The sequence below is a fragment of the Anopheles arabiensis genome, chromosome 3, assembly GCF_016920715.1.
Source record: "Anopheles arabiensis isolate DONGOLA chromosome 3, AaraD3, whole genome shotgun sequence".
Lineage (NCBI taxonomy): Eukaryota > Metazoa > Arthropoda > Insecta > Diptera > Culicidae > Anopheles > Anopheles arabiensis.
Genome location: NC_053518.1, coordinates 79,754,808 through 79,780,357, shown reverse-complemented (window position 1 = coordinate 79,780,357; position 25,550 = coordinate 79,754,808). Strand labels below are relative to the sequence as shown.

Sequence of the window (25,550 nt, the reverse complement as noted above, 5' to 3'; positions counted from 1 at the left end):
GACAGGAGAGGATGAGGTAGAACGAAATCAAAACTAGACGACTCTGTGGTGGTAAATATTTATCAGGAAAAACTAATTTACCATTTCAAAAGTATTTTAATAACTGCTGGAAAATACACTTAGTGCTGGAATTTAAAATGTAAAAAATAGCTCCAATTCAGCTCCAAGCGCACCATTGCTCAGTAATTCAAAAGTATCATCTGTCTTCCGTGTTCCTGTAGTTTTGCTACTTTTTGCCCATCACCACCAAGCGACGGGAAACCCCCGCCGTAAAACCGTAAACCCAAAGCAAACCCAGCGCCAACAACGTTTATTATCGGTTGTGCTGCAAACGAACACGAAAAACGCCTCCAAGCGGTTTCGAACTCCTTAAAATCAACATCTTTCCCTCGGACAAAAACCACCCACCGGAGTACGGATGGCCGGAAAATTGATTATCTCCGGGAGAGGGCAAGAAAAAGTAGAAGAAGACGAAAAAAACATCTGCTACAACTTCCGACCGAAAAGACGAACCCTCGCGGTGAGCACTTTCAGGGTTCAATGATCGAGTTTGGGTTCCTGCTGCTGCTGTTTCTACTTTTTTGCCAGTCCCGCTTCAAGTAGGTGCTCGTTTTTAATGCCCTGCGGGAGAAAACACTTTCCACAGTTTGTTTGAACTTCCTACCACCAAAAGGAATCCGGAGTCGACAAAAACAGTTCCGAACTGTGTCGCTTTTCTCTCCGCCCTTCCGATGCGCTAAGCGGGAGCTTCCGCCACATGGTTGCTGTTTTGTGTGTGTGTGTGTGTGTGTGTGTGTGTGGGAAGGTTGTTTTTTAAAAAGCGAAAGCTTTCCTTAAAGTTGAGTTTGAACAAAAAAACTGAGCGACGATTTCCCAAAAAGGCCTCATCCCCGAAACTCGAAGCTCGCACTGTGTTTTCCGTTTGCTCTACGGAGCATGCTTTTTTTGCGGTCCAGCACCGCCCGGGGTCACAACGTTCGTGTTCGGTGCGGGAGGGATAAACAAGTCTCCCCAGTATGCACTGCTGCTTTGGCCGGTGTGACCGCCCCCGGAGAAGATGATAAATGATGATAATGATAACAAATTGATAACGGTGCGTAAACAGTTGCCCGGAACCGTTGCCCAGGATCGCGCCCGAAACGAGCCGGACGGACACAAAAGCATCCACCGGTGTTCGGTGCTCAATTCGACGACAACAGCCCGTTCCGGTTCGAAGGACTAAAACCGCGCGCGCTTAAGCAGCGGATGAGAGCAGGAAAAAAATGATCCCAAAAACATCCCGCGGGTGATTTGCCAGTTCTGCCAGGGTGCGCAAAATGTGTGCACCAAAATGCCCTGTGTGCGTGTGTGTGTGTGGCTTTCCACTAGCCACTCCAATCAGTGTCCGGTGCACTGGGAGATCACCCAAAGGTCTTCGGGTTTTGTTCTCCGAGGCTGCCGAGCGACGCCTGAAGGTACGATAAAACACACACTTAACGTCACCATACACGGGGAGAGTCCTGGGCGATTGTCCTGCTTGAATGGCTCCATTTTGCACCGCCGGCACAGCCAGACGTGGTTGACATTTGCAAATGGCCGACGGTTTTAAGGTACATTCCCGCAATCGCCCAAACTCTCAGAGGCTCGCCCTCTCATCGCCGGTCGGTCGGTCGGTCCCGCACGTGTGGCGGACGACGACGATGATGATGATTATAATTGTGGTGTGTTGTGGAATGGAAATTGAACACTCTGCACACAGCGTCTCTCTGGGCGGTCCCGGGGAGGCTCACAGTCCAGCCCGAGAACCCGAGGTGGGTTCCTCTGCATTCCGGGAGCATTCCGAGCGAGCTTTCACATCGCACACGGCTGCACAGACGCGAAGGAATGTGCGGTGTGGCCGGAAGTGAACTTCGTACGTGTGATTTCATGGCGATGACCTATGCAAACCATGCAACCCGTACCCGCAATGTGTATGTGTGATCGTGTGTTCACCGTGCTGCTCCTTTGGCTCTGTCACTAACAAGAGCTTAACGAGAGTAATGAAACACGTTCCTAAAGCGGCTGGTATGTGTGACCAAAACGGTCATAATGTCATGTAGACAACATTGTTGAACTCTGGGCCACGGTAATGAAGAAAGGTTAGCATCGGTGCTGCCGAGATGCAAGACGGGACAGGAAACTATTGCCCATTGCGTCTGTGAGAGCCGGGTGGGATGCTAAAATCAGCAACTAAGCTTAAAATATGAGCCAGATTTCGCTGACTTCGCCAGCGTTGGTCCACGTCCTCGCTGCCGAAAGCCGATTGAAATGTGGCTTAGCTGGCTTTGCGGAGAGGAAAACGTCCGCTTAACCACATACGGGCTATAATATCCCCCAAGTCTGTCAATCAACTTCAGTGGCAAAACCGGGGAGAGATGGGCGTACGTTTCGTTTGGCTGGCTTTCCCATTGATCTTCGCGTCACGCGTGGTGTAAAGTAATTTTCATTTTTGATTGAATATGACGGAAGTTAATTGTTTCTTTGGCGGAGGAACTGAGTGGAGTCTGCCGCAGCTACACCAATTTTCGTTCACCACTGCCTCCGGGGTGCGTTACCGGGAAGTTTCTTACTTACCGGCAGCTACGCACGAATGCTCCAGCTCTGCCTCCTGGAGGATATAGCACACGCTTCCAAAACACACGCACACGGAAACATACCCCTGCGGGGATTCGAATATGCTGACGCAAAGGGGAGCGAAAGGAAATTGTGGGCTCAAAGAAAGAACAAAACCACGCTAGTAAACACGCCGGTAAAGCTCAAAGGATCTTCTTTCGATGCTGCTGCAGGGCAGGTTCGGCTTTCAGCTGCAGAGTGGACGTGTCTGGGCTGCTGAGCGGTTTCGGTGGTTGTAGGCACATTCGCTTTGGTGCTGATGCTTATGCTCTGTGGCGCACCAAACCTTGGCACACCCCCGAGCAATCAGCTTTGTTAGTGCGGCAGTGTTTGATTCCGTTCCGGTTCTCCCCGTTCTCATACTGTGTTTGTACTAATGCTTGTTTTCTTCTTCTTCTGCTCTCTCTCGTTCTCCCTATGTTCCTCATCCGCTTCACAGATTGCCTTCATCTGCAGCTCTACCGGGACTCGAAGGATCGCTACAAAAACGGTCAAACGAAGGCATCGCTCTCGCTGCAGCACTTTCTCGGCGTGGAGTCGGGTTTCACGCTGGACAAGGAGTCCAACACGATAGCAATCATCTGCCAGGACGTGATAGTCGTGCTGGCATTCGATACCCGCGAAAGACTGATACAGTGGCAGGTTGGTTTTGGTTTTTGTTGGTTCCTTCTATGATAATCACACCACCCCTCCCTGGTGCATCGATGCTTTGTTATACCCGCAGGTGAAGATATCGAACAATCTTGGGGACGATCTCCAGTACCTGGTTCTGGTGTCATCGGCACCACCGAAAGCGAAACTATCCACCGGACCCGCCCGGATGCACATCCAGGATCATCGGTTCTGTCTGACCACGGGCGTTCCTCCCCGGTTGACCGGGCTATGGCAAATCGAGCACTTAAGGTGAGCGAAACACATCAACCGTGCTTTTGTTGGAGTACAATAAAACTAACCTTTGCTTTGCTCTCTTTCTGCCGCCATTGGTTCATGCCTTGCACATCTCAACAGACGGTACGGTGTGGTGGACAATCGGTTTTGCTTCGAAGGTGGCTCGAGCTGCGGGAAGGGCGAGGGCCTGTACGTGTTTGTGACGGATCTGGGCGAGGAGATAACGCACACGTTTAAGCTGGCGTCGCAGGGCAAGCTGGCGAGCAAGAAGCGGGCAACGGCGAGGAAAATTGCAGGTAAGTAGGCACAGTCATTTCTGTTTCCTTCTTTTTGTTTTTGGTAAAGTGGATTTATTAACCGGAGCTAATGGAATATGTTTGCAATTTTTCAAAGCTCTCGACAGTCCCCGCAAGGGCGCAGAATCACGCTCGACGAACTACAACGACGAGATCTGCACCGTGCATATCGAAAACTCGAGCTGCACCTGCCGGAACTCGTACTGGCCGTCGACGGAATCGCGTGACCTGGACAGCAACTACGGCTGCGGTGATACGGCCTCCGTCTCCGAGTGCCACGACAGCATCAACGATTTGGACTCGTTCCCAAGGTAAGTGTTGCTGCAGCCCACCAACCCACCCTGTGTTTTCATTAAACTTTGATGCATTATCCTGGTCACGGCACCAACAATGTTTGTGATTAAAGAATCTTTCTGCTTAGAAAATGCTCACAATCCCTCATAAACCTTGTCTCGCACAAACACAGGAATACGGTGGCCAATCTCGAACGCTGCATGAGCTGCATCTCCAAGCTCGGCGCCCCTTCCATGTCGCGCAGCTCCACCGTCACCGGGACGCCCGGGGCCGTCGCCCCACTGCCCGCCTGGCACATGCTAACCGAGCACAACAACCACATCAATCAAACGCACAAACTGCCCGCACCGCAGCTAGCGCTCGACCGGATGTCGCTCTGTTCGCACGGCAGCAGCAACAACTCGGAGTACTCCATCCCCCGGCAGACGTGCGGCGGCGGCCCGGGTGAATCGAGCTGGTACGAGAAGGCACCGAGCGGACAGCAGCAGCAGCCGGGTGCACCCGCCTGCAATCACCATCGCTCAACGTCGCCCTGCAGCTGTCCGTCTGTTCCGGGCCGACCGCCAAAACCGCGAGACATTGCACTGCACATAACGGCCCCCATCCATACCGCCATCAGTATGTCGACCGGCAAGACCCCACAGCAGCACAGCGTCGGCCCGTACGAAAACTACGACATACCGAAGACGCCGGTCGCCTGCGATGGCTCGTCGTCCGGCTGCACGCCGGGCGAGAACTACGATACGCCGAAAAAAATACAAGAGTACCTGTCGAAGGAGGGCAAGGATGCGGTGGACGGTGCCGGCAACTACGGCAACTACGACATGCCAATGTCCCTTACAAAAGCAGTGTGCAGCTGCCTGTCCGGTGGGGCGGACGCACCACCACTACAACCGCCACTGAAAGGGCCCGACCGGGGGGTGGACTGTACCTGCCATCGGGTGATGTCGTGGGCGGACAACTGGATCTCGCTGCCGCTGTGCAAGCGGGGCAACGGGATCGAAAACACTGCCGCGGTGCAGGTGAACAAGGTGAAGCTGAGCGGGGAGGGCAAGATGCCGGTGATGGATGCGAGCGGTGCGGGCGATGGGGCGAGCGGCGCGATCTACGCCACCGTCGATGTGACGAAAAAGATCCGCAAAAGGCTGGAGCAGGGTGCGTGCGCGTGCGAGGAACCGCTCGTGACGCAGCCGCAGGCCAGCGGTCCGAAGCAGCTGCCCGCCAGCTGCTACGACAACTACGAGGATGTGGAAATCAAACCGGAAGCGGCGGCGGTGGCAGCAGCAGCGGGAGCCAACTACGCCAATCTGGAGTTTGAGCGGTCGCTGGAGAACTACGAAAACTCCAAGGAGGTACTGCAGCGCGCTGGCTTATGTCTGGCGGGGCTATCGAACGAGGACGAAGAGGAGGAAGAACCGCGCCTGTGCCACAAGTGTGGACATCCGAGTGTGAAAACGCCCGACACGGACACGGAGAATCGACCGGACGGTGCTGGTGGTACGGAGCAACCAACGGCGACAACGTCAACGGACGATAAGCAAGAAAACTACATGATGATGGAACCGGGCAACAAGAAGTCCAAGTTCCCGGGCTATATTCCCATGTCGCCGGCCGCTCCGACCGGCGCGTGCGGTGCAACCGAACCGGGCGATGGAACGGTATCCCCTACCGCACCACCGCTACCCTCCAAATCGGACCTGCTGAAGCAGCGCATGAGCCGCATCATCGGCGAAAAGTCGGCCAGCAATCCGAGCCTGTGCGGGCCGGCGGTGGACCGCAGCCGGAAGCGAATAGACGACGAGTCGCGCGTCCCGGGCAGTGCGATGCTGCGTGCCACCCTCGCTAGCCCGTACGCCCGCAAGCAGCTCATGGACAGTAGCGATCTGCTGCCCGCCTGCGCTGCGGAGAAGGCCCGTCTCTCGCCCAGGAAACGGTCCGCGTCGGCAGAGTCGTCCCGCTTTCTGGACGCGGACGGCGACGAGCTCGAAAGCCCGCTCAGCGGGACGGCTTCCCCCAGCACGGAAACGCTGCTGCGCAAGACGCCAACGCCCGGCTCGGCGACGGCCCTGCGGCGATCGTCCTCGCCGTGCGTCCACCAGGAGATGGAGGCGTGCGACAAATCGGCAGCGGCGGCCACCGAAGCCGAGGACGACCTGTCCGCCTCGACGAACCCTGCCTCGAGTCAGGCTTCCCAGTCCGTGTACATCCGGCGGTCGGAAAGTGTGCCGTGCAAGGCACAGAACCGGGACAGCTCCAGCTCGAACGATTCCGGCGTCTCGACTGGCTCGCTGCGGCAGCGCGGCACTGACTTTACCGACTTTGAGCTTCCGCTGACGACGGCCATGTCGGCCCGGCGCCACCAGCGGCACGTGCTGCCGGCCCAGAACTGTGTGCATGCGTCGCTGCCACGCCGCTCGAAATCGTTCGATCCGCTGCGCGAGCTTTCCTTCCAGTTCCAGAAGGTGCGCGTGCCGGAGAAGAGCACTTCGGCCGAGGCGGAGGTGCCCGTCTGTCCGCCCAAGGCGAAGGACGCGATGATGGCCGGCGGTGTGCCTGGTGCACCGTACATTGATTCGCGCAGCACCAGCAGCGGCACGTCCGACATGTCCGACTACATCGAGACGCTTTCCCTCTCTAGTCACAGTTCCTCCGATACGCCCGAAGGCATGAGGTAGGTTGTGTTTTGTGAATGCTCATCATTCCAAGTGTGTCTTAATAATGCTGGATTTTTTTTGTTCACCCCCCCCCCCCCCCCCCCCTTGCACGTAAAGGCACATCCGACAGGCGACATCGACGCTAAGGCCACGCTCTGGCAAAGAGTATCAAAATATCGATCGCTCGATACTGTCGCTCACGCAGGCGAGCACGACGGACGCGATCAAGATGCCGGGCACACCGTCCCAGCTGCGCGGGCTGCTCTCCTGTTCGGCCAACTACGCCAACATCACGCCCGTGCCGGAAAATGCCGAATCGCCCAGCCCCGGCTACCAGAGTGGCACCTCGCCGCAGGACGCACAGGGTCAGCATTTTATGTTTAAGGTGAGTAAGCATGAATGTTTGATTTCATTTTAAAAAAAATGTTAAAAAAGCTGTCGGACACTTTATACGCTCTTTCTTTTGTGAAATGAACTTAATGTAATGGAAATTGGACGCTATGGCACTCTTGTTGTACAAATCCAATAGGATTGAGCATGTCCTTAAAGCTCAAATTCCATCGTATGAAGTTCCCTTCCCATAAAAAAGGGTCAAGAAAGTGTCCCACAACTTTGAGAACCCCTGGAAAACCCCTGTAATGTCGATTAAAGTATGAACGCCTAAATGTATGCAATATTGGGGTATTTTATTCATATCATTCTCTGTTCCTCTTTTGATGCAATATTAGCCTACCTTTTAAGCGTTAAGCACTTGAGGCTGTAATTATGATAAGCGGGCAAGGATTTATGTTAACATTAAATTGTAAGTTAAGAATTATTAGTTTGGTACATCAGAATGGTTTGGAATATTATTTGATTTATTTTAAATTACAATTAAAAATACATTACATACATTTAGGCTCATATGCTGACTATCGTGTCCTTATCAAAACCATCTTCACTGGCCGATTTACATCAATTATTTCTCATCTATTATTGTTGCAGAACTCATCGTAAAACCAAAAACACACAACCTGCAGCAGCAAAGCCAAGGTATTGTACAGACAATTTCATTAATTTTAAGGTTCGTTAAGCGCACGTGTCTGCAGTGTGTTGAGAACGAGGTGAAATAGTCACACCAAGAACGACAACAACAAAGCAAAACAAAAAAAAAAAAAAAAAACAGACCCAAAAACATTCAATGAAAGCAATAACATTATGAAGTATAAAACATTTGTTTTTGTATGTTAGTCAGTACGAATGGTATAAAAAAGAAAACTAGAAAATCAAAACAACCAAAAACCCCAGTACTCCTGCAAACGTTAGTGGAAATTGTACAGGTTTTTGTCCTTAGTTTGCTACCTTTAAAACAAGCCCCACACACGTTCGACTAGGAACGTTGGCGCAAGCAGTAAGAAGCATTGCTTATATCGATGCTGTAATATAAAAACGCAAACACACCTACAAATGCGCTAGCGGGGGTGGCTTTTTGTTTTTGCTCTCCCCCAGCAAACCAGCAAGCAGCAAACTCCTCGCGCCGCGAGCGAGTTTACCCGGAGACAGAAAAAACATAAAAATTGATCGCTTACATTGCAAGAAATCCCACCAACGACTGATGCCACCGCCGGGCCGGGAAGAAGGAACGGCACTCACGAAAACGGAAAGAAAACGTCCGGAAAAGAACGAATTGCAGTTGGGTCTGTTGTACCGGCTGCAGGCGTATTGTTGAGCGCGCCCGCTCACTCCGGTGTGCCGCCGCGTCGCTCTGTTTGATTGTAATTATTTAACCTTCCGATCCTGGAAGGCATTACTCGTGGCCCGTTCCCATTCATGGATTACCTGGACCCCGTGAAGTTCCGTGAATGTGTACCGTGGTGAAGACTTTCCTTCCCATTGTCATCACCGTCACACCGTCGCAATGATGATTGGAGAAGGGAGGGGGGGGGAGGTGCAAACAATGGAAACATATTCTCCAAGTGTTTTACCGTCTTCTGCTGTAAAGGTGCGGACGGAATCCATTTCTATGTTGGGGTAAAGCGAAGGGAGGGGATAAACTGGAAGAGGAAATGGTACAAAATGGAGACAATGATGCGAAAGAATTGCTTCCTTGTAAGTATCACAGCATCTCCACCCCTCGAAGATGGAAACAATAATAAGTTTCCGATGAGAGTGAGTGGAGCTGTGGCAGTGTGGCTGGTGTGTTGGTATATATATTTTCACATTCCCCAAAAGTGGGTGGAAAATCGTAAAAACAGATAGACTTCCGTCATCTAGGGAATGTTACACTAGAGTTGGTAAATAAAATATTTCCCATCCACCGAGTTGTGTTTCACCGAGATGTAACTTTTGTGACACTCGCACACACATACAATCGATATTGTGTGATAAACATTGATCGTTACGATTGAGCTCTCTGCCTCTGCCAGGTAGATGGCGTGTATTCGCGTGTTTCGTCGTTGGGTGAACATATTTTTGAGAGATTAAAACAAACACCGCCACTTCGGGTTGATGATATTGGTTGATGGCTTTTGTGTCGCTACTGTTTGTTGAGACGGAAGATGTGGATTGGACATTATTTCAATATTTGAACATTGCCATGAAGGTTGAAGGTGGTGCAAATATTTGTGCATCCCGAAAACTTCAACTTCTATTTTCTAACAAATCAAAAATGTCACCAGCATCATTTTTCGTCGAAGAGACCATGTAAACATATAAAATGAAAAACAGTCATTGGCAAACTTGTAAGTGGATTTTGTGCAAAAAAAAAACGAGTAAGCGATTGATTTCTGTAAATAACAAATAAAAACATACAAAACAATGCATATACATGAAAAACAAACACACAACAACTGAAGCAAATCTCAAAGCTGAAAGAGAAAAAACTGACAGAGAAAACATGCCAAAAACAAAACTGAGACAAAAGTGAAGCCTAATGGGGAAGTATCTGTAGTAAAAGAGAATCGAACTTGTTAAACATAACAAAACAGGAAAAAAAAACTGAACTATTATTAACTCAAATACGGCGCAAGGAACGTGCAATGTAGATAAATGAAAAATGTCATACGTCATGCCAGTCTCTCATCAACTCACCCTGCTGCAAATGCAAATTGTTGTGCAATCTTTCTCCTTTTTAAACGTCTCTGTTCAGCCGACGAGATGTTCACACTGCAACTATACATGAAAACTGACTGAAATCATCCAAACACACACCTTTTTCTCTCATACTTCCTTCAATGTCCCTTAAACCATTTCCATTGCTCTATTTTCTTAATCTGCCCGTAATCCTTTACGACTACGCCATTCGCTAGAACATAAACGAAAGAATATGCCTTAAACTTTATTCCTGATCGAACACCTACACCGACATATGCATACATTCGTTTTCTGTGAAGATTTATAGTTTATTCAACGAATAACAAAAAAAAAGCACAAAACATTCACCACCCATCTCATCCGAAGGTTTTGGCATTGAAAGTATTTTTTTTGTAGAAAGATATACAGAAAACATTCAGAGAACCTTCACACATTTGCCGGAATCACGAGAATCACGAAAGAAAAGAAAAAACGCCACAAAAATGATAACCTGTAATATATAAACTATCCCACACGCAAACGCAAAGCTATGTGCGTAAAATAACATAAGCCAAGCAAATAATCCATTGTTTAGTATTACTCAAACCAGTGAGTGGTGAGCAAAGAAAACAAAACCGAAAAAAACACATACCCCCACTCACACCTGTAACCAAAGTTTAGCACAATTTTATCGCCACACGAAACAACTGAAACGGACAAAACTTCCGACTGCTGCCGAAAGCACGCCCTTGGCTGCCCCGGGATGACAGAGAGATTGATTTTTTGCCCAGACCTGTCGCCAGTCGTGTGTTTGCGGGGCAGTGGGCTCGTAGATGATTTTAACGAACGAAATCATTCGAAAAACAAACCCCCCCATTTATCTCTACTCACATTCAAAACCGACAGCTGCAAATAGAACGCTGAAGCAAATGAACGGTGTTTGCTGAGCACACTGCTGCTGTCTGTTGCTAGAAAGACAGTTCCATCACGGTGTAAGGAGAGTTTTACAGAGTGTGTACCACCCCTAGCAAGGTGCGGTGGCTCCGAATTTTCAGGAGTCAATTTCGAGCAATGTTTGTTTCTTTTTTCTACGAATATATGTACACGTATATTCTATACAGGGAATACCATGGTTTAGCAAAAGAGGAGCGAGAGAAAGAGAGAGAGAGAGAGAGAGAGAGAGGGAGAGAGAGAGAGAGAAGCACATACATTTAAAATCAAATTTCAGTAGGCAAATCGAAGGCGAAAGCTCGTAAATGAGCCCTGCGGAGCGCAGAAACGGAAGAAAACTTTCGACTTAAAAGGGACGGGCTGAACGGTTTAATGGAATGAAAGGTCTTAGTTTAGGTGTACCATTTTTTGCTACCAATTTTACACACCGGCATAGCAAAACCGAGCTTGCTGGACGGTCGGTACAAAAAAAAACGAGTAGCATCGGGACATTCAACACAAATAAAAAATAGCATTGACACAACCAGCATTGGATGAAGAGGCAAACGATGTGCGACGATAGGAGAGCAAACACGTCCCTATGTTGTAAGACAAAATTAAGATAACAGATGTATCAATTTGTTTATGTTTTACGAAAGATATTTCAGTGTGTTTGAGTTTATTTAAAGGGAACTCCTGACTAGTTTGCATGATAGATTTTTAATCAAAACAAAACTTATATGCAATAATTTATAATACGTTTCCATTTCACTTTACTTCTATTCTTGCGAGGAAAAAAAACAAAAAAACGAAAAGAAAAGACGAGATAATTCAAAAGCACAGATACACTGATGTGCTTCCACAGTTTAGCGCTGCGTTTGCGTATACACGATTTGTGTGTGATACACGCAAGCCAGGTGTTTGTAAATAGGAAAAAAAGTATGTAAAACCAAACGAGCAAACCCATATTAACACTATTTGAGTATTTATTGGATTATTGCAACACAAAACCAAACGAACGCAGACAGCAAGTAGTGGTTAGCAGAAGAAGATGAAGAAAAAAACGAAAGAAAACAAGCGATGAGACAAGAACGGGCTTAGCGAGAAAAGCCGTAACAGGTTACGGGTGAATGCTCAATACACCAAGCAAACGGTAAAAGGAAGTACGTGTAAGCAAAGGGCGAATGAATCTCTTTTACGCAAATCAACCCCAACCAAGTCCATTTTGCCACCCGGAGCTAATTTTTATGCGTTCGTTTCGCCCGCTAAGCCCGCTAAGGGCTCAACAAATTGGCTAACTGATGGCTTCCGTCAAATGGTGTGTAAAGCCCGGAAATGAAAGGACGGAGAAGAAAACAGAGGATCATACAGAAGACGAACGCTTACGAACGTCGGCTAAAACATTAAAGTCAAAGTGACATGCAAAGAGAAGGTGGAGGAGCTGGAGGAGAAAAAGCAGGAAGAAAAAGTATGCAAAAGTCCAAAAATAAAGTTTAACGACACTTTCATGAAACATATACACACAGCCCCCGAGCATTAGCCGTGAGTGGATTGAACGTGAAAGAAAACAAAAAACAAAAAAGCTGAAGAAAAATGTCCGAAAACTGGAAGTTTCAGCCCGAAGCAAGCTATAAATAGCAAGCTTAGCCCCGGTAAGCCTTTTTAACCTTTTCAATCTGCACCTAATGAGCTTGCACATTTTAATTACAGTCAGTTGTGTTACGGTAGTGCATACTGTTCGCAAAGTAATCTATCTTGCTTATTTAAAATATTTATTTAATTTTGAGTATGACGGCTGGCATCTATCTTGATTATTTGGCTTAAAATCGCTGTGAAAAAAGTTTTCCATTTACTTTTAGGTACAAATGATGATGCCTTGATTTTTTATCTTAAAATAGAGTAATTGTTTGTTGTTGTTTATTTTACCTAGGGTTTACCTAGACAATCTAGCAACGTAATCGCGTTATCAGTCAAGCGTTAATACTCTTTCGAGTAAACCCTGACTGTCGACCGTGGACGCTATTCGAGCCTTGTGTCGACTCCTAAGGGCATAGTAAAGAATGAAAGTAGTCTTAAATGATTTTTTGTTGCAAAAATGAGTAAAAGTTACTTATAACCGCAAAATTCTTGGTCGCAAAATTATTGGTCGCAATAATTTGATGTCTTTGTCCTAATAGTGAAGGTAAATTAAGCTAATTGAAATCCTTTTTATTTAATTTTTTTTTTAATTTTTCTATTAGTATTTTGTTTTTTATACTTTCATTTTTCATCTTTTATATTTTATTATGCTTCTTGTAAATATGATATTTTAAACCTGCAAGACAATGTTTTTAAGTCTTAAACCTAGTCTTAAAAAAATGTCTTGAATAACTTTACGCCAACAGAAGGGAGATCAAAGTGCCATCATAGAAGCCTACGGAGGTTTGAATGTTTCACTTTCCTCTGTCATATCATACTTTTGTTCTAATTGTTCATTTAACATAACATTAATACAAGCCTAGACTTCATTGGTGTTTTTTCATTCTTTCATTTTTCTTTCATTTTTTCATACAATTTCAAAAATTCTATATATGTACTGATGCTATTTGATTTTGCTTTGGAAAAACACAAACTTCACACCTATCAATAAAACTAAACACATCGCCAGACGCATGTCTGAACTACTCATTCAAGCTCTGTTTTCCACATCCGATTCCATTTGCAATGCTTTTCATGGATTCGGTCGATTCACCCAATCATCGACAAAGAGCCATATTTACACCTTCTAAAGCAAACGTTATCAGACACTGATGGGGTGTTGGTTGCCTCTGGTGTTTACCACCTTACGGAAAAACTAAATTTATTCCACTAGAAATAATGAAATAAAAAAATACCCATGGACAAAGGATATCTAAAAAAAACTTCCAGATCGGAGTTCGCACAACCAGTTTACCACCCGGTACAGAAAAAAAGAGGAAACACTATCTCTACCAAGCAATTGGATATGCAATGGATGGTTTCAACAACAAAAAGAACAAAAAATATGATCATTCCTACGCTAAAACCGGATTGCTTATCGTCGTCGGTTCTTGCTCTCGCAAAACAAAGCGCAACGCAAGGCTGAGTCTCAGTAACGCCTCGGGCTTATGTTGCTTCATGCATACCGAAAGGTAAGAGACCGGTATACTTCCCCCGTCACCACGTGGCTTCGTTCCAGGCTTACCGCTGAGAGGGGAGGGGGTGGGTTTTTGTTTTTGCCTCTCCTCGGCCGATTCCATTGTCGGAAAGGACGAGTGCTATTTATTTGCGCTATATCGACAGCTGAAGCATCATTGGGGGCTACGGCCCGGTACAGCCTAAGGGAAAGCAGCATGAACAAAGCACCAAGAAAACTACTGGCGCACCGTATGTGCTATGCTCGCAATGGACGGTTCAAATCAACGTTGATTGCATGGTTGATTGGGATGGATTAGTCGGGGCCATCGACGAGCCAGCCCGATGTTATGGGTGTGGTGAAATGGCTTTAAAGCCGCTCCGCAAGGCAAGCTGCGTTCCAAGAAGTGCCAGCAAATGTGCATAAATTTGGAGCCTATCTTTGCCTGGGGGAGGATGTTTTAAATTTTCCAGCACGAGCGAGATGCTATCTATATTGTAAGCCTGAGTAATGGAGGGCGTCCATTATCGGGCTGGCACGTGTTCGAGATAATGTGTGTCCAATACGAAAGTCTGAAATGTGTGCAAGCGAATAAGATGGCAAAGGTCTCCCACAAAATGAATTGATTGCTTGCGCATCCTAACTGAGGTATATTTTTTCAGTAACAAGGACCAATAAGGCAAAAGTTTCTGCCCTGATATTGAAAATTCAAACAAATATTTGTTTGGTAAAGTTTGTATTATTTTGTTTCTTATATTTTTTATAAAAAAATGAGCTTTATATTATCTTATTTTGTGACAAACTTATTTTATATATAAATTGTGACTTATTTTTATTCAACAAACAAAACAGGAAGAAATGGATGAGTGTATGCTTTGTGTTAGCTTTGTTTTTCCTGAATAGTCATTGGTTTCATCATTATTGTTACCAATTTATTATCTTCAACATTATCTACAGCTTGCAACTGTTATTTTAAATTTATTATTATTCTTATTCTTCTTCTATTTAGAGTAACGTCTTACATGGACACGTCGGCTTATACAGGCTTTCGAGACTTTTTTCATTACCACGTAGCCGGATACCCAATCCTTGCTACGGGGGGACGGTCCATTCTGGGATTGAACTCTTTGCGAGCATGTCATTGAGTCGTTCGAGTTGACGACTGTACCATGGGACCGCCCCCCGTGTATTATATTGTTATGAAAATTTTATTATTATTATTTTAATTGTTATTATTATTATGTCATTATCAATTTAAATTATGTTTAGTCGACGTCTTTTATTAGCTTCTTTTTAATTTAATTCAATAGGAAAACATGTGAAAAACAACTTCGTGTTGTTGAAATTTTGTCTTCACTTTTCCCCATATTTCTTTATTTTGAATCAAAACATTTTGACGAATGATTTCGTTTTGGCTTCTGATTTTTGCTTCTTTTTCGGCGTAATAACCCATAGGGTCAAGCCGGTCTACACAGGTATTGGAGACATATTAAGTACTACGCATCCATATATTCAGTCCTTGCTACGGAGGAGATGGTTTATAGAGGCCTTATCCAACGACGAACGAATTTATAAATCCTACTAATTGACGAATGTACCACGGGACCACCACTAGTTATATATTTCACTTGATGGAGACGCCTAGTACGTTACAGCTTTCTTCTACTTTTGCATGACATTAGTGCCGATTATGTGACTCAACTGCTTGAGAAAAAGTATCAAAAATGCTCATTTTCTTTTATGATCCGTGTTAGAGCACTCGATTTGTCTCTGGTTTGATATATCGAACTGAACGAAGGTCATTTGCATTACCTGACTCTAACGGAGACCGTTTTTTGTCCAACAGCTTTCCGTCCGGTAAAAGCTATGGAAAGCTTTTTGTTTTATGGTTTAACTACTAAATACATATATTTAAACCACACGAATTGCATGTAATTACATTCAAAAGGGATTTTTTTTTGTAATTATTCACTGGAAAAAGGGTGGGAATAACAAAATACAGAGAAATTAGAAAATCATACCACAAGCGCTACTTTTCATGACATTGCCAAACACATTTAAAGAAGAATAATATGCCCCACGTAGAAATAATTATAAATTGGTACGATACTTCCTGCGTTACGCGTTGCAGTTTGTTTTGAAAAACAAATCCATATCAGATCAGTTTGGTAACAATGCCTCGAGTCACCGAAAGAAGTCCCTAACAAGCTTTTATAATACCGATTTTGTTTCAGTTCGTGTAGCGCGGTTTTGTTTGACACATTTCCGTTTGAATCAGATAATCGACACTATTACATGCTCGAATTGTAGCTCCCATGACAAAACTGCACTCAAATTAAATCAAGCAAATGGTGCCATTTTTATATACTTGTATTTCGATGATGAATAATCGGTTTCTACAAACCTGCATACCTCACCTTTATTATCCTTCCCCGAAACGAAGTCGAAATAAACACATCCCATTAGATAATGCCATTTCGACAGCAAAGATTTGCTGAACAATTTGCTCTGTGTCACCTTTCCCAATATCCCCCAAGTTGTGAAGCAAATTCCGCTTCGAATACAACTCATCCATCGCCATCCGCAGCAACGATGTCACCTGTTTGAGCATAAAATCCTATATTCGATTTTCGAGTTCTTGCGAGCGGGCACGTTCTTGATGGAGCAGCAGTTAAGCTAGTGCACTTTTTTCCATTCGCAGAATGCTTCGACCTTTTACCCGACCCGAAAACGTTGCAATGCGATTTTAATTTTCCACATACTCACTCGCTTCCACTCGTTCTCGTACCAGCAGTGGCTAAACACACACACAGGGGAAGGGGAAAATCTTTTTCGAAGGATTGAAATGTAAGCGCTCTCGAGTCACCCAAAAAAGGCGATGTGGCTCCCGTTACAATGCTGTTTCCCATTCGAATGCGCGCTTTTCCTCCCATCTTGACAGCAACGACAACAGCAAAAAAAGCCAAACGTTGCATCGCTGCTGCCACCTGATCCAACAATGGACCCTGATGTGCCTCAATCACTCACATACCGGTTTCACGGAGCGAGAGAGAGAGATAGAGAGTGACAAAGTCGAAGACGAAACGGAACACCGTAGCACATTATCAACTCAGCAGCAGTGGCAAGAAACCGTGGTCCCGTGAATCAGCCTTCTCCAACTAAACGGCTTTCCCATCCGCAGCTGGTAAAGACATTCTGTGACAGCAGCAGGTGCATCGTCTGAATCGGAGCTTTCCATGACGGAGCTTTCCGCTTCCACCGTCATCACCTAATGTGCAACGAAATCGAATTGTGAAATGGGGAGAAAATGAATTCTCTCCCCGGAGGACGGGCAAGAAATAAGATCAGGTATTTGTGCCGGGAATTGATGATGTGTAATGGAGAAAATTGAATTTCTCACCTCCTTTGGAGTGAGGAGGAACGGGGACTGGAGATTCATTCTAGCATTGCAATGCATTCGGTCTGCGCTGTTGATAGAATTGAGTATTCTATGAAAGTTACATATTAAATGCATTGCCGCATGTCTCAGTTGGACGGGAAAAACGAAACACGCAGCACTGTCAATACTTTTAATTGATTTTAATTGACAATAACATATTTTGTTTGCGTGCTGTTTGAATTTCTTTGCGCATACGAAGTTCTTTACTTAATTTCAGAACTATAGTTTCTATTATGATTCTTAAATACAAGAAAAATTTGTTTTATTAAAGGCTTTTTTATTTTACAAAAACTTTTTGTTTTAACCTCATTATTTTCTCGGCAAAACAATACTTACCACAGTGCATCATCTCTCCACTACTCGGGCCTCGTAGTGCAAACGCCCAACCCAGAACCCCCTTTTCGTACGACAAAGTTTCCAATTTCTTGCCATTTAAGATCCTTCCCCCGTTTGCTGTTCCGCATCTCACCTTCTCCGACCGTACTGGCAGCAAAATTGTGTGTAGGACAGTGTCGATAATGGAAGCACAGTAACACTACTTCGTATCGACCAAAGCTTTCCCCCAGAATATGCACCCGAGCCGGGCAACGCAGGGACGATGAGGAACCAAAGGAATGACACGGTAAATTAAGACGTCCGTTCTAATCCGTTTCGGAATCGCTTGTCCTCGACAAACCGGGGGTGGTGGTGGCGCCGGGTGTTAATCTTCGAAATCTCGTTAGGAATTCAATTGTTCTATCCTGTCGATGCAGAAGGATGCAATTATGGCGGTGGTTGCTCAGAGCAGTGGTGGTACAGCATGCTTCAGGATTGCATGCTGATGCGGAGCGAGAATCGAATACACCCATTTGTTGGCTTCTGTCCTATCGTCGGCTTTGATTGGGTTGCAAACGCCGGGTTTTGGGGCATGGCTTGACTCTAAAGGCGAAGGATTAATAACTTTGGCTTCATTATCGATCAAAACTGGTGTGCAATTTGCTCGGCAGGTGATGTAATTGTCACCTTAAATGACACTGAACCTGATGGAGTCTGATGAGTCGCATGGGAAGGATGAGCTTTTATAAAACTCAATTTGGAAATAATTTAACCAGTAAAGCAATTGAAATTTAATACTGTTAATTAGGTTAAAATTTGTTGTATCTTTTTGTCCGGTGATTTATCGAACAAATGAAATGCTTCGGCCTATATGGTAGTCGTGATTTAATTGAATATGAGCTATTGTAATTATTATTGATATTATTTATTGTTTATTTTAATAATACAAAATCTGTGACGGAAGCGTAGTGGAGATCCGTTCAAATAATGAACTAAATGTTGTCGTGCTGAAATGAAAGTTTAAAAGTACTGGATGCTTGTAAAATATTCTCTTTATATAAAAGTCTGCCATAAAAAGTCATAATATACAGAGGTTTTTACTTGATTTGGCAAGCGTAGCAACGTTGAATGCAACTGCAGCATTTGACGCGCCAAGCGCATCAGTTGTTTTTAGAACGTCATCATGCTTAAGACAACATTCGCACTTGATATCATAAGCGTGGTACACAATATCACAATTCCAGCGTAGCGGATTCAACCAAACATTCAACTAACAATGTGTTTCAACGGATTCAGATCAATTGGCAGCTTGAAAAATTGATTGTTTACAAGTTTTAGAAGAAAATTCAGCAATATTTTATCACGTAAATTAAAAATTATAAGAACGAACAACGCTTGCCAAATCAAGTAAAAACCTTGTAAGAGCCTGCAAGTATGCACTTTTATTCAATTATGATGTTCACTCAATAACTTAGACAATTTAAAAACAATTATATTGTATACTTGCTACTATTACATTTTGTATGTGTGTTGGGATATACTTACTTTCTTACTTATCCGGCGCTACAACCGCTTTGCGGTCTTGGCCTGCCGCTCACGGTCTCGCGCCTTCGTCTGCCAGTCCGTTATCCCGGCCTTAATGGCGGACGCCTCCACGCCATCTTGCCACCTCAATTTGGGCCTACCACGCCTCCTCTGTCCTTGTGGACGGCCTAAAAAGACTTTACGGGCTGGGTCGTCCGTTTCCATGCGTACAACATGGCCAGCCCACCGGAGCCTGGCGAGCTTAATACGCTGTACGACAGTGAGGTCGCCGTACATCTCGTATAGCTCGTCATTATAGCGGCTCCTCCATTGTCCTTCCACACATACGGGGCCAAGTATCCTTCTGAGCATCTTCCTCTCGAACGCGGCTAAGAGGGTTTCTTCAGAATTGGACAGTGTCCATGTCTCAGAGGCGTATGTGAGTACTGGTACTATATAGGTACTATATAGTCCCAGCTTCATCCGTCGCGACAGGTTCTTTGAGGTGAACTGATTTTTCAGGCTGTAGAATGTCCGGTTGGCAGCCAGCATCCTTGCGCGCAACTCAGCTTCCATACTGTTGTCGTTGCTGACCTTTGACCCCAGATAGGTGAATTCTGGGACGACTTCAAAAGTGCGTTCACCTATCTGTACATCACAGCCTACGTAGATTCGGATTATTTATTGGTGTTGGGATATAGGGCACATGTAATTTGACAGGCGAATTGGGCAGATATTTACAAACATAGAGGTGTCATGTCCCATGGGCTCGAATAGGTAGAAAGAATCGCAGCAGATGGCGCTTCAGTACAACAACAGATAAGGATAAAAATATGAGACAGATACATGACCAAGATTAGAGCCAATTAGAGAAAAGGTTGGCGACGGTCACTAAAAGCGTCAACCAAGTTAATTTCCAAACAGCTGATCTGTAACAGGGCGCCATCGCGAATCGCAGTTAGTCGCAATTTAGAAAACGGAGAGGCAACACCAATTTTAAAATTACGCTTTGAACATCACCAAACGTGAAAGCTAGTTTATGAATTTTGTCATCCTTTCTATTTAAACTCAAATATAGATTGCTTCACCCGTAGAAACAATGTGCATACCTGGTTATTCTTATTTAACTTTATTTTTTGCACTTATTATTTTGCACTTCTCCCGTTGTCGGTTTATACGAAGCTTACGGGCTTTGGTGTTCATGATTGATTGGTTTGCCTATAATCTGCGCATACGCTCCGTATACTGGAGCTTCTCGTTCCAAACTTGATTTAAACCCACCATAACAGACCTAATTGAATATAATTAAGCGAAAAGTTCTGGCGCCTTCCCTGATGCCTTTCCCTTAAGAGATTTAATAGTTATATATATTGTAAAAGGAATTACCATATAAATAGCAATCGGTTTGGCTTCACTTATCATTACAGAAGTCTTCTTTTCTTCATTGCAATTAAAAATGTTATTTATCTATGTGTGCAAATTAAAATTAACAAATTCTGTGTCTACTTTTGAGATGGAAATCAGACGAAATCATTCGCGCACGGGAAATTTCATCACGAAATCATTCACGCGCTACAATAAGTGTTACAGATTCCACACGCATTTTCACGGTTTCATCTTAAACCGTTGAACGATCGAGTTCAATTGATCCATAAGCACAAATCAACAGCGCGCTAAATCGTCCTCAAAAACTCAAGTACTCTTGGATGGCTTCGCATAGATTTACCCAGCTCAACAGCCGCATATACTCAGCATTCAAAATAAATCCACACCACTTTCCGCATTTGTCATCCGCAATTTGTTTGCACTCATTTGAGAGTATTCCTCCCCATCGTTGGCTTCCTTCCACGGCTTGTAAAGTCTTTGATCCTTGGCCCCTTTGTATGCACAAACACAGCGGCAGGCGGCCACGCGCTAGTTAAATAGGAACTCCCACAGTGACTCGGTTGAACTCGATCCATTTGGGTGAAGCAGCAACGCTGCAGCAAGCACAAACGCGCGCGCACTCGGGCATAGTGTGAGGCGCACCGTAATGCTTTGGCACCTTTCGAGCACCACTTTAGCGCGCTGCCTTTCAAAACATGTACACTGTACACGTGTACACATGCGAGCAGAAGTTTGGAATTCTTTTATATAAAATGGTGCCTTCGTTCAACAGTGTCGCTAGTGGGGGAAACAGCTGTCTTTGAAATAATTATGCAGTCACTCGCCAACGGCAACCATTGGTAGCGGCTGCGTGTCGTTTGGTACGAGAACCTTCTCTTGTTCCCTGTTCGGAAACCTCTTTCGGTGCAAGAACTTGAACGTAAACGATCATGCCAGCAAACAGCCCGTCAGGCTCTTGTTAACGTTACCCTGATTATGTACCGGACTTGCTAATGGCGTTCGGCATTTGCTTTCATCGCGTTCTTCCGGCGTCAGGTGGTTTTTTGTTGCTTTCTTGTAAGGCTCATGCTTTCGAAACGGCCGTTTACACAGCGCGCGGGCGGTGTGGCCAAGGCCGGTAATGAATGAACACACCGGTGATAATCACAACGAGCTTGTAGAAGTGGGGTGAAAAAAATAATCTGACCCAGTACGTACGCTACTAAATCTGATGCGCTGTGTCTGATCATTAAGCAGGGGCAGCTATAGTATCCTCCCGGCGGAGTCAGCCAGGTGAAAGAGCGGCGGCGACACAATAATTAAATAAAAGACGTTAAATAATTAACCTCATTAACGTTTCCTGCAACCGTTTCGCTGCCGCTGAAGCACGAACCGGTGAAAAAAGTGGCTACAATAATGTACCCCATTTGTGAGGCGACAAATTCAGCAGCCAGGCTAGCGCCAAACACATTCATACCTGCCCGGTAAATGGAAGCACCGTCAAGGAACCAAGGACAGTTTTTATCACGGGATAAAACGGTCTCTTCTTTCGTTTGAAATTAAATACTGTAAAGAGAATTTCAAATTGGCAACATTAGTAGGAAGATCGTCTTTATTTTCCGCAGTGAAAAAGGGCGGCTAGTTAGTATTGTTTGTCTTGCTTCTATGAAGATGTCATGATAACAGTATGGAAGTACAGAATACTACGTGAAGATTGTTCAGTTCTCCTTGATGTTGATATAGTTTAAAGAGGTTTTAATTATAGCACCTCTTTCTTTGTTTGTAGTCACGTAGCGGGATAGTCAGCGCTCATGACAGTTCTGGTGGGAACTGTTTAAGTCCGACTTTGTAGGAGTGCTATCCAAAGTCTGCTTACAAATTTACATTTCCAAATCAAATTCTGCTTATAGTATATTTCGATATCTTTAAAATATCCTTCTAACTAGACCCTTCTTAAAAAAATATATGATATGAGCTACAAAATTTTAATTTCTGTCTGTGAGTGGAACAATATGTATCATCCGTGTTGTGTACATTTTACAGTTGCATTTTGCCATAATTGACTTCGCTATTGTATACAAAAAAGATGCATTTTAAAAATGTTTTGTTTTCTTTTTTCTGCTTAGAATTGGTTTTTGATACTTTGAATACATTTTATATTTCCATTACATTTCTATATATTTCATATTGTTTCAAATTATGTTAAGCATTTCAAGACGAAATATGTATGCTTCAGCGAAAACAAAACATCAGTCATGAGCTTTGGGACGAATCAGTGTTTGTTTACATGTTTTTCAGGCTTAAATATTCTAGACTGAAAATCTGGCGCTAGTTTGGCATGTGGTTTTCTATGGAATATTAACATTGTATCAAGTGTCAAACACTACTTAAAACTGATGATTGAAATCGTTAAACCTTCGAATATGTGCGGTAATTTTTATTATTAATATTTTGTTTGTTGTTGCGAAAATGCTGTGAATCATGTTTGACCGTGCGCTCAGACGAATCGAGACAATTTCACGCAATTTCCGTGAAGCGTTAAAAAGTCAAAATCAACATGGCTGAAACATTTCGCGGCTAAATGTATGCATCCAACTGTCATTCTGTATGACGTTCGATGTAGAGGTTCTTTTCGGTTCTTTTAAGTCAGCGTAAGTGAACCGAGTCGTTCATTGCTGTGAACGTGATTTCGGTTCTTTCTTTCTTCTGCAAACAGCAATTTCTATAAATTCTGTGAATTGTTACACTAATCGAAAATCGGTACAACTACATATTAATCCGTTGATCTGATCGCATGAAAAACAAGCCAATATTGATAATCTATCATTTAACCCTAGAAAGCGATTCAAATCGATCATTTCTTATATTTTCTCTAAATTTGTCAATGTTGGAAGGTTTTTAAGTTCATTAATGATCATGACTGTCTGCACTAATCTCCATGATTTTTTTTTTTTAATTTTCATGTACCAAGCGAACCTTACTTACTTATCCGGCGCTACAACCGCTTTGCTGTCCGGTGGTATGGCCTTAGGGTTCCTTTGGGTTCGTACCGGTGAACTTATTATTTTTACGTGAACTGAATGTTCATTTGGCACACCTCTAGTTCGATGAAATGTCATTCGACGCTCGATACGATTACGTTTGATGAAATGTTTGATTTTTCACGCGCCCGCTCACAGAATGCAAATATTCGCCGTGAAACTGTTTGTGTTTTACTGACTTCTCATCAAATATCAAATATTATCGAATGTCATCGATGTTGGCTTCACGCATCACGGCGTGATGATATTTGGCGGAATGTCTGGTTGCACTCTAATAGTTTGAAATGCTCCTTAGCCTTTTGCAATGTATAACTAATCTTTTTTTTAAACAGAAAAACGAATACTGTTTTTTTTTTGTTTATTTATTTTAACATCCAAAGTGTCTTTATTATTTTCATGAATAACTAAAGTTATTACAAGTACAGCTGCTACCTGCGGAACTGCATTTGCTGTCTTGGAACTTTGCTTCTTTTAAAACGTACACTTTCTCCATAACAACTAAGTCTTTTTTTTATTATTCAGTAGAAATGGTTTCAGCCGTAATGCATAGCTAAGACTTTTAAGAGTAAAGTAAAAGAGTCTTTTAGTTAAATGATGTCCAACTGTTGGGTACTTGTTTTTGAAAAGCGGTTTCACCGTAACAAATATTACCGAACATTTCAATCACCTGTAATAAAAACAACAAGAGTGAAAAGTGATTTTTTTTTTTGTTAAACTTAAACACGGATGTTCTGGAGCACTACCAAAATGTGAAACCTTGTTGTCATTCAACGCACGCTCTGTACCTGTACCTATTACCCACCCTTATCCATACAAAGTGCAAAGTTTTCTAGTTACATCCTGGCGAAACAAATAACATATCACTTGCAGACTTGCCCTCCAACGCGTTACAGAAGCGGGAAGAAGGTCTCCATATTCACGTCCAACCGTACAGCTTCTTCACTGCGAACGCTTGTGCGCTTCAGTCTGACATACAAAGGCTGGCTAAAAACTAGTGTTTTCGCCTCCCAAAAATTGCCACTTCATCGTGACGCTCCTCACTGCCCAAAAAAAACCCACCTTCCGATTGACACAAAATATGAAACTCCAACGGGAACTCTCCATCCAACATTTGCTTTGCGGTGGAATGGGTTGGGTTGCGTGCCCGGAGGGGTTGCGAGTTGACTTGAGCTGAAATGAGATGAAGCATTCTTATACTGACACAGTTTTCTCAGCTGCGCTCCTAGTACAGCTTTTATGAAGTAGTAATACACAAACGCGTGCACACACACACACACACAAGCGCTCCAAAACTCCCCTCTTTTTCGGAACACGGAAGCGAACGAGCGCTTTGAACGAAGTGCAAAAAGCTCTCAAACAAACTGCTAACTACGGGAGTTCGAAACACCCCTTCACAAGACCTCCAAAGATCTCCATCCGAAGGGGTTGGCAGCTGCAAAAACTACTGGGGCACTTTCCACTACAAGCTACAGGGATGCAGCAGTAGCCAGCTTCGTTAGAAAGTTGCGAATTGTTTCCTGGACGTTGTTTTCACCCGCTACAAACTAAATCGAGAATTTAGCGTGTATGTGAGTGTGAGTGTGTTGAGCCGGTCTCGTAGTACAGTCGTCAACTCGTACGACTTAACAACATGCCCGTCATGGGTTCAATCCCCAAATAGACCGCGCCGCCATACGTAGGACTGACTATCCTGCTATGGGGGAGAATCAATTAGTCACTGAAAGCCAAAGCCCACAAGTGGGTACAGGCAGGCCTTGACCGACATCGGTTGTTGAGCCAAAGAAGAAGAAGAAGAAGAGTGAGTGTGAGTGAGTGTGTGTTCCTTCAATCAGAAACACGCAAGTACTTCAAAAATAACACACAGGAGAAGCAGTAGTAGTACTTCACTCTACTACTACAGCAAACTACTTCCACCGATTGCCAATAGAGGGCGTGAGCTTGTGTTAATTAAAGTGCTCCGGCGCTCGTCGATCGTACGCAAACGGAAAA

At 44.5% G+C, this 25,550-nt stretch overlaps 1 protein-coding gene across 6 annotated transcripts in view; it reads left to right on the top strand.

Moving 5' to 3' along the window:
* LOC120899703 overlaps positions 1–12,263 on the top strand; it is a 425,694-nt gene extending 413,431 nt beyond the window's left edge. For all 6 annotated transcript variants that reach the window (XM_040305822.1, XM_040305824.1, XM_040305827.1 and 3 more), the window contains 7 exons: positions 3,071–3,273; positions 3,356–3,534; positions 3,640–3,815; positions 3,913–4,126; positions 4,282–6,780; positions 6,881–7,148; positions 7,748–12,263. In XM_040305822.1, the coding sequence (XP_040161756.1) occupies positions 3,071–3,273; positions 3,356–3,534; positions 3,640–3,815; positions 3,913–4,126; positions 4,282–6,780; positions 6,881–7,148; positions 7,748–7,759 (3,551 nt within the window). In that variant the 3' untranslated portion in view covers positions 7,760–12,263. The remainder of the gene's footprint in view (positions 1–3,070; positions 3,274–3,355; positions 3,535–3,639; positions 3,816–3,912; positions 4,127–4,281; positions 6,781–6,880; positions 7,149–7,747) is intronic.
* The last annotated feature ends 13,287 nt before the right edge of the window (positions 12,264–25,550 follow it).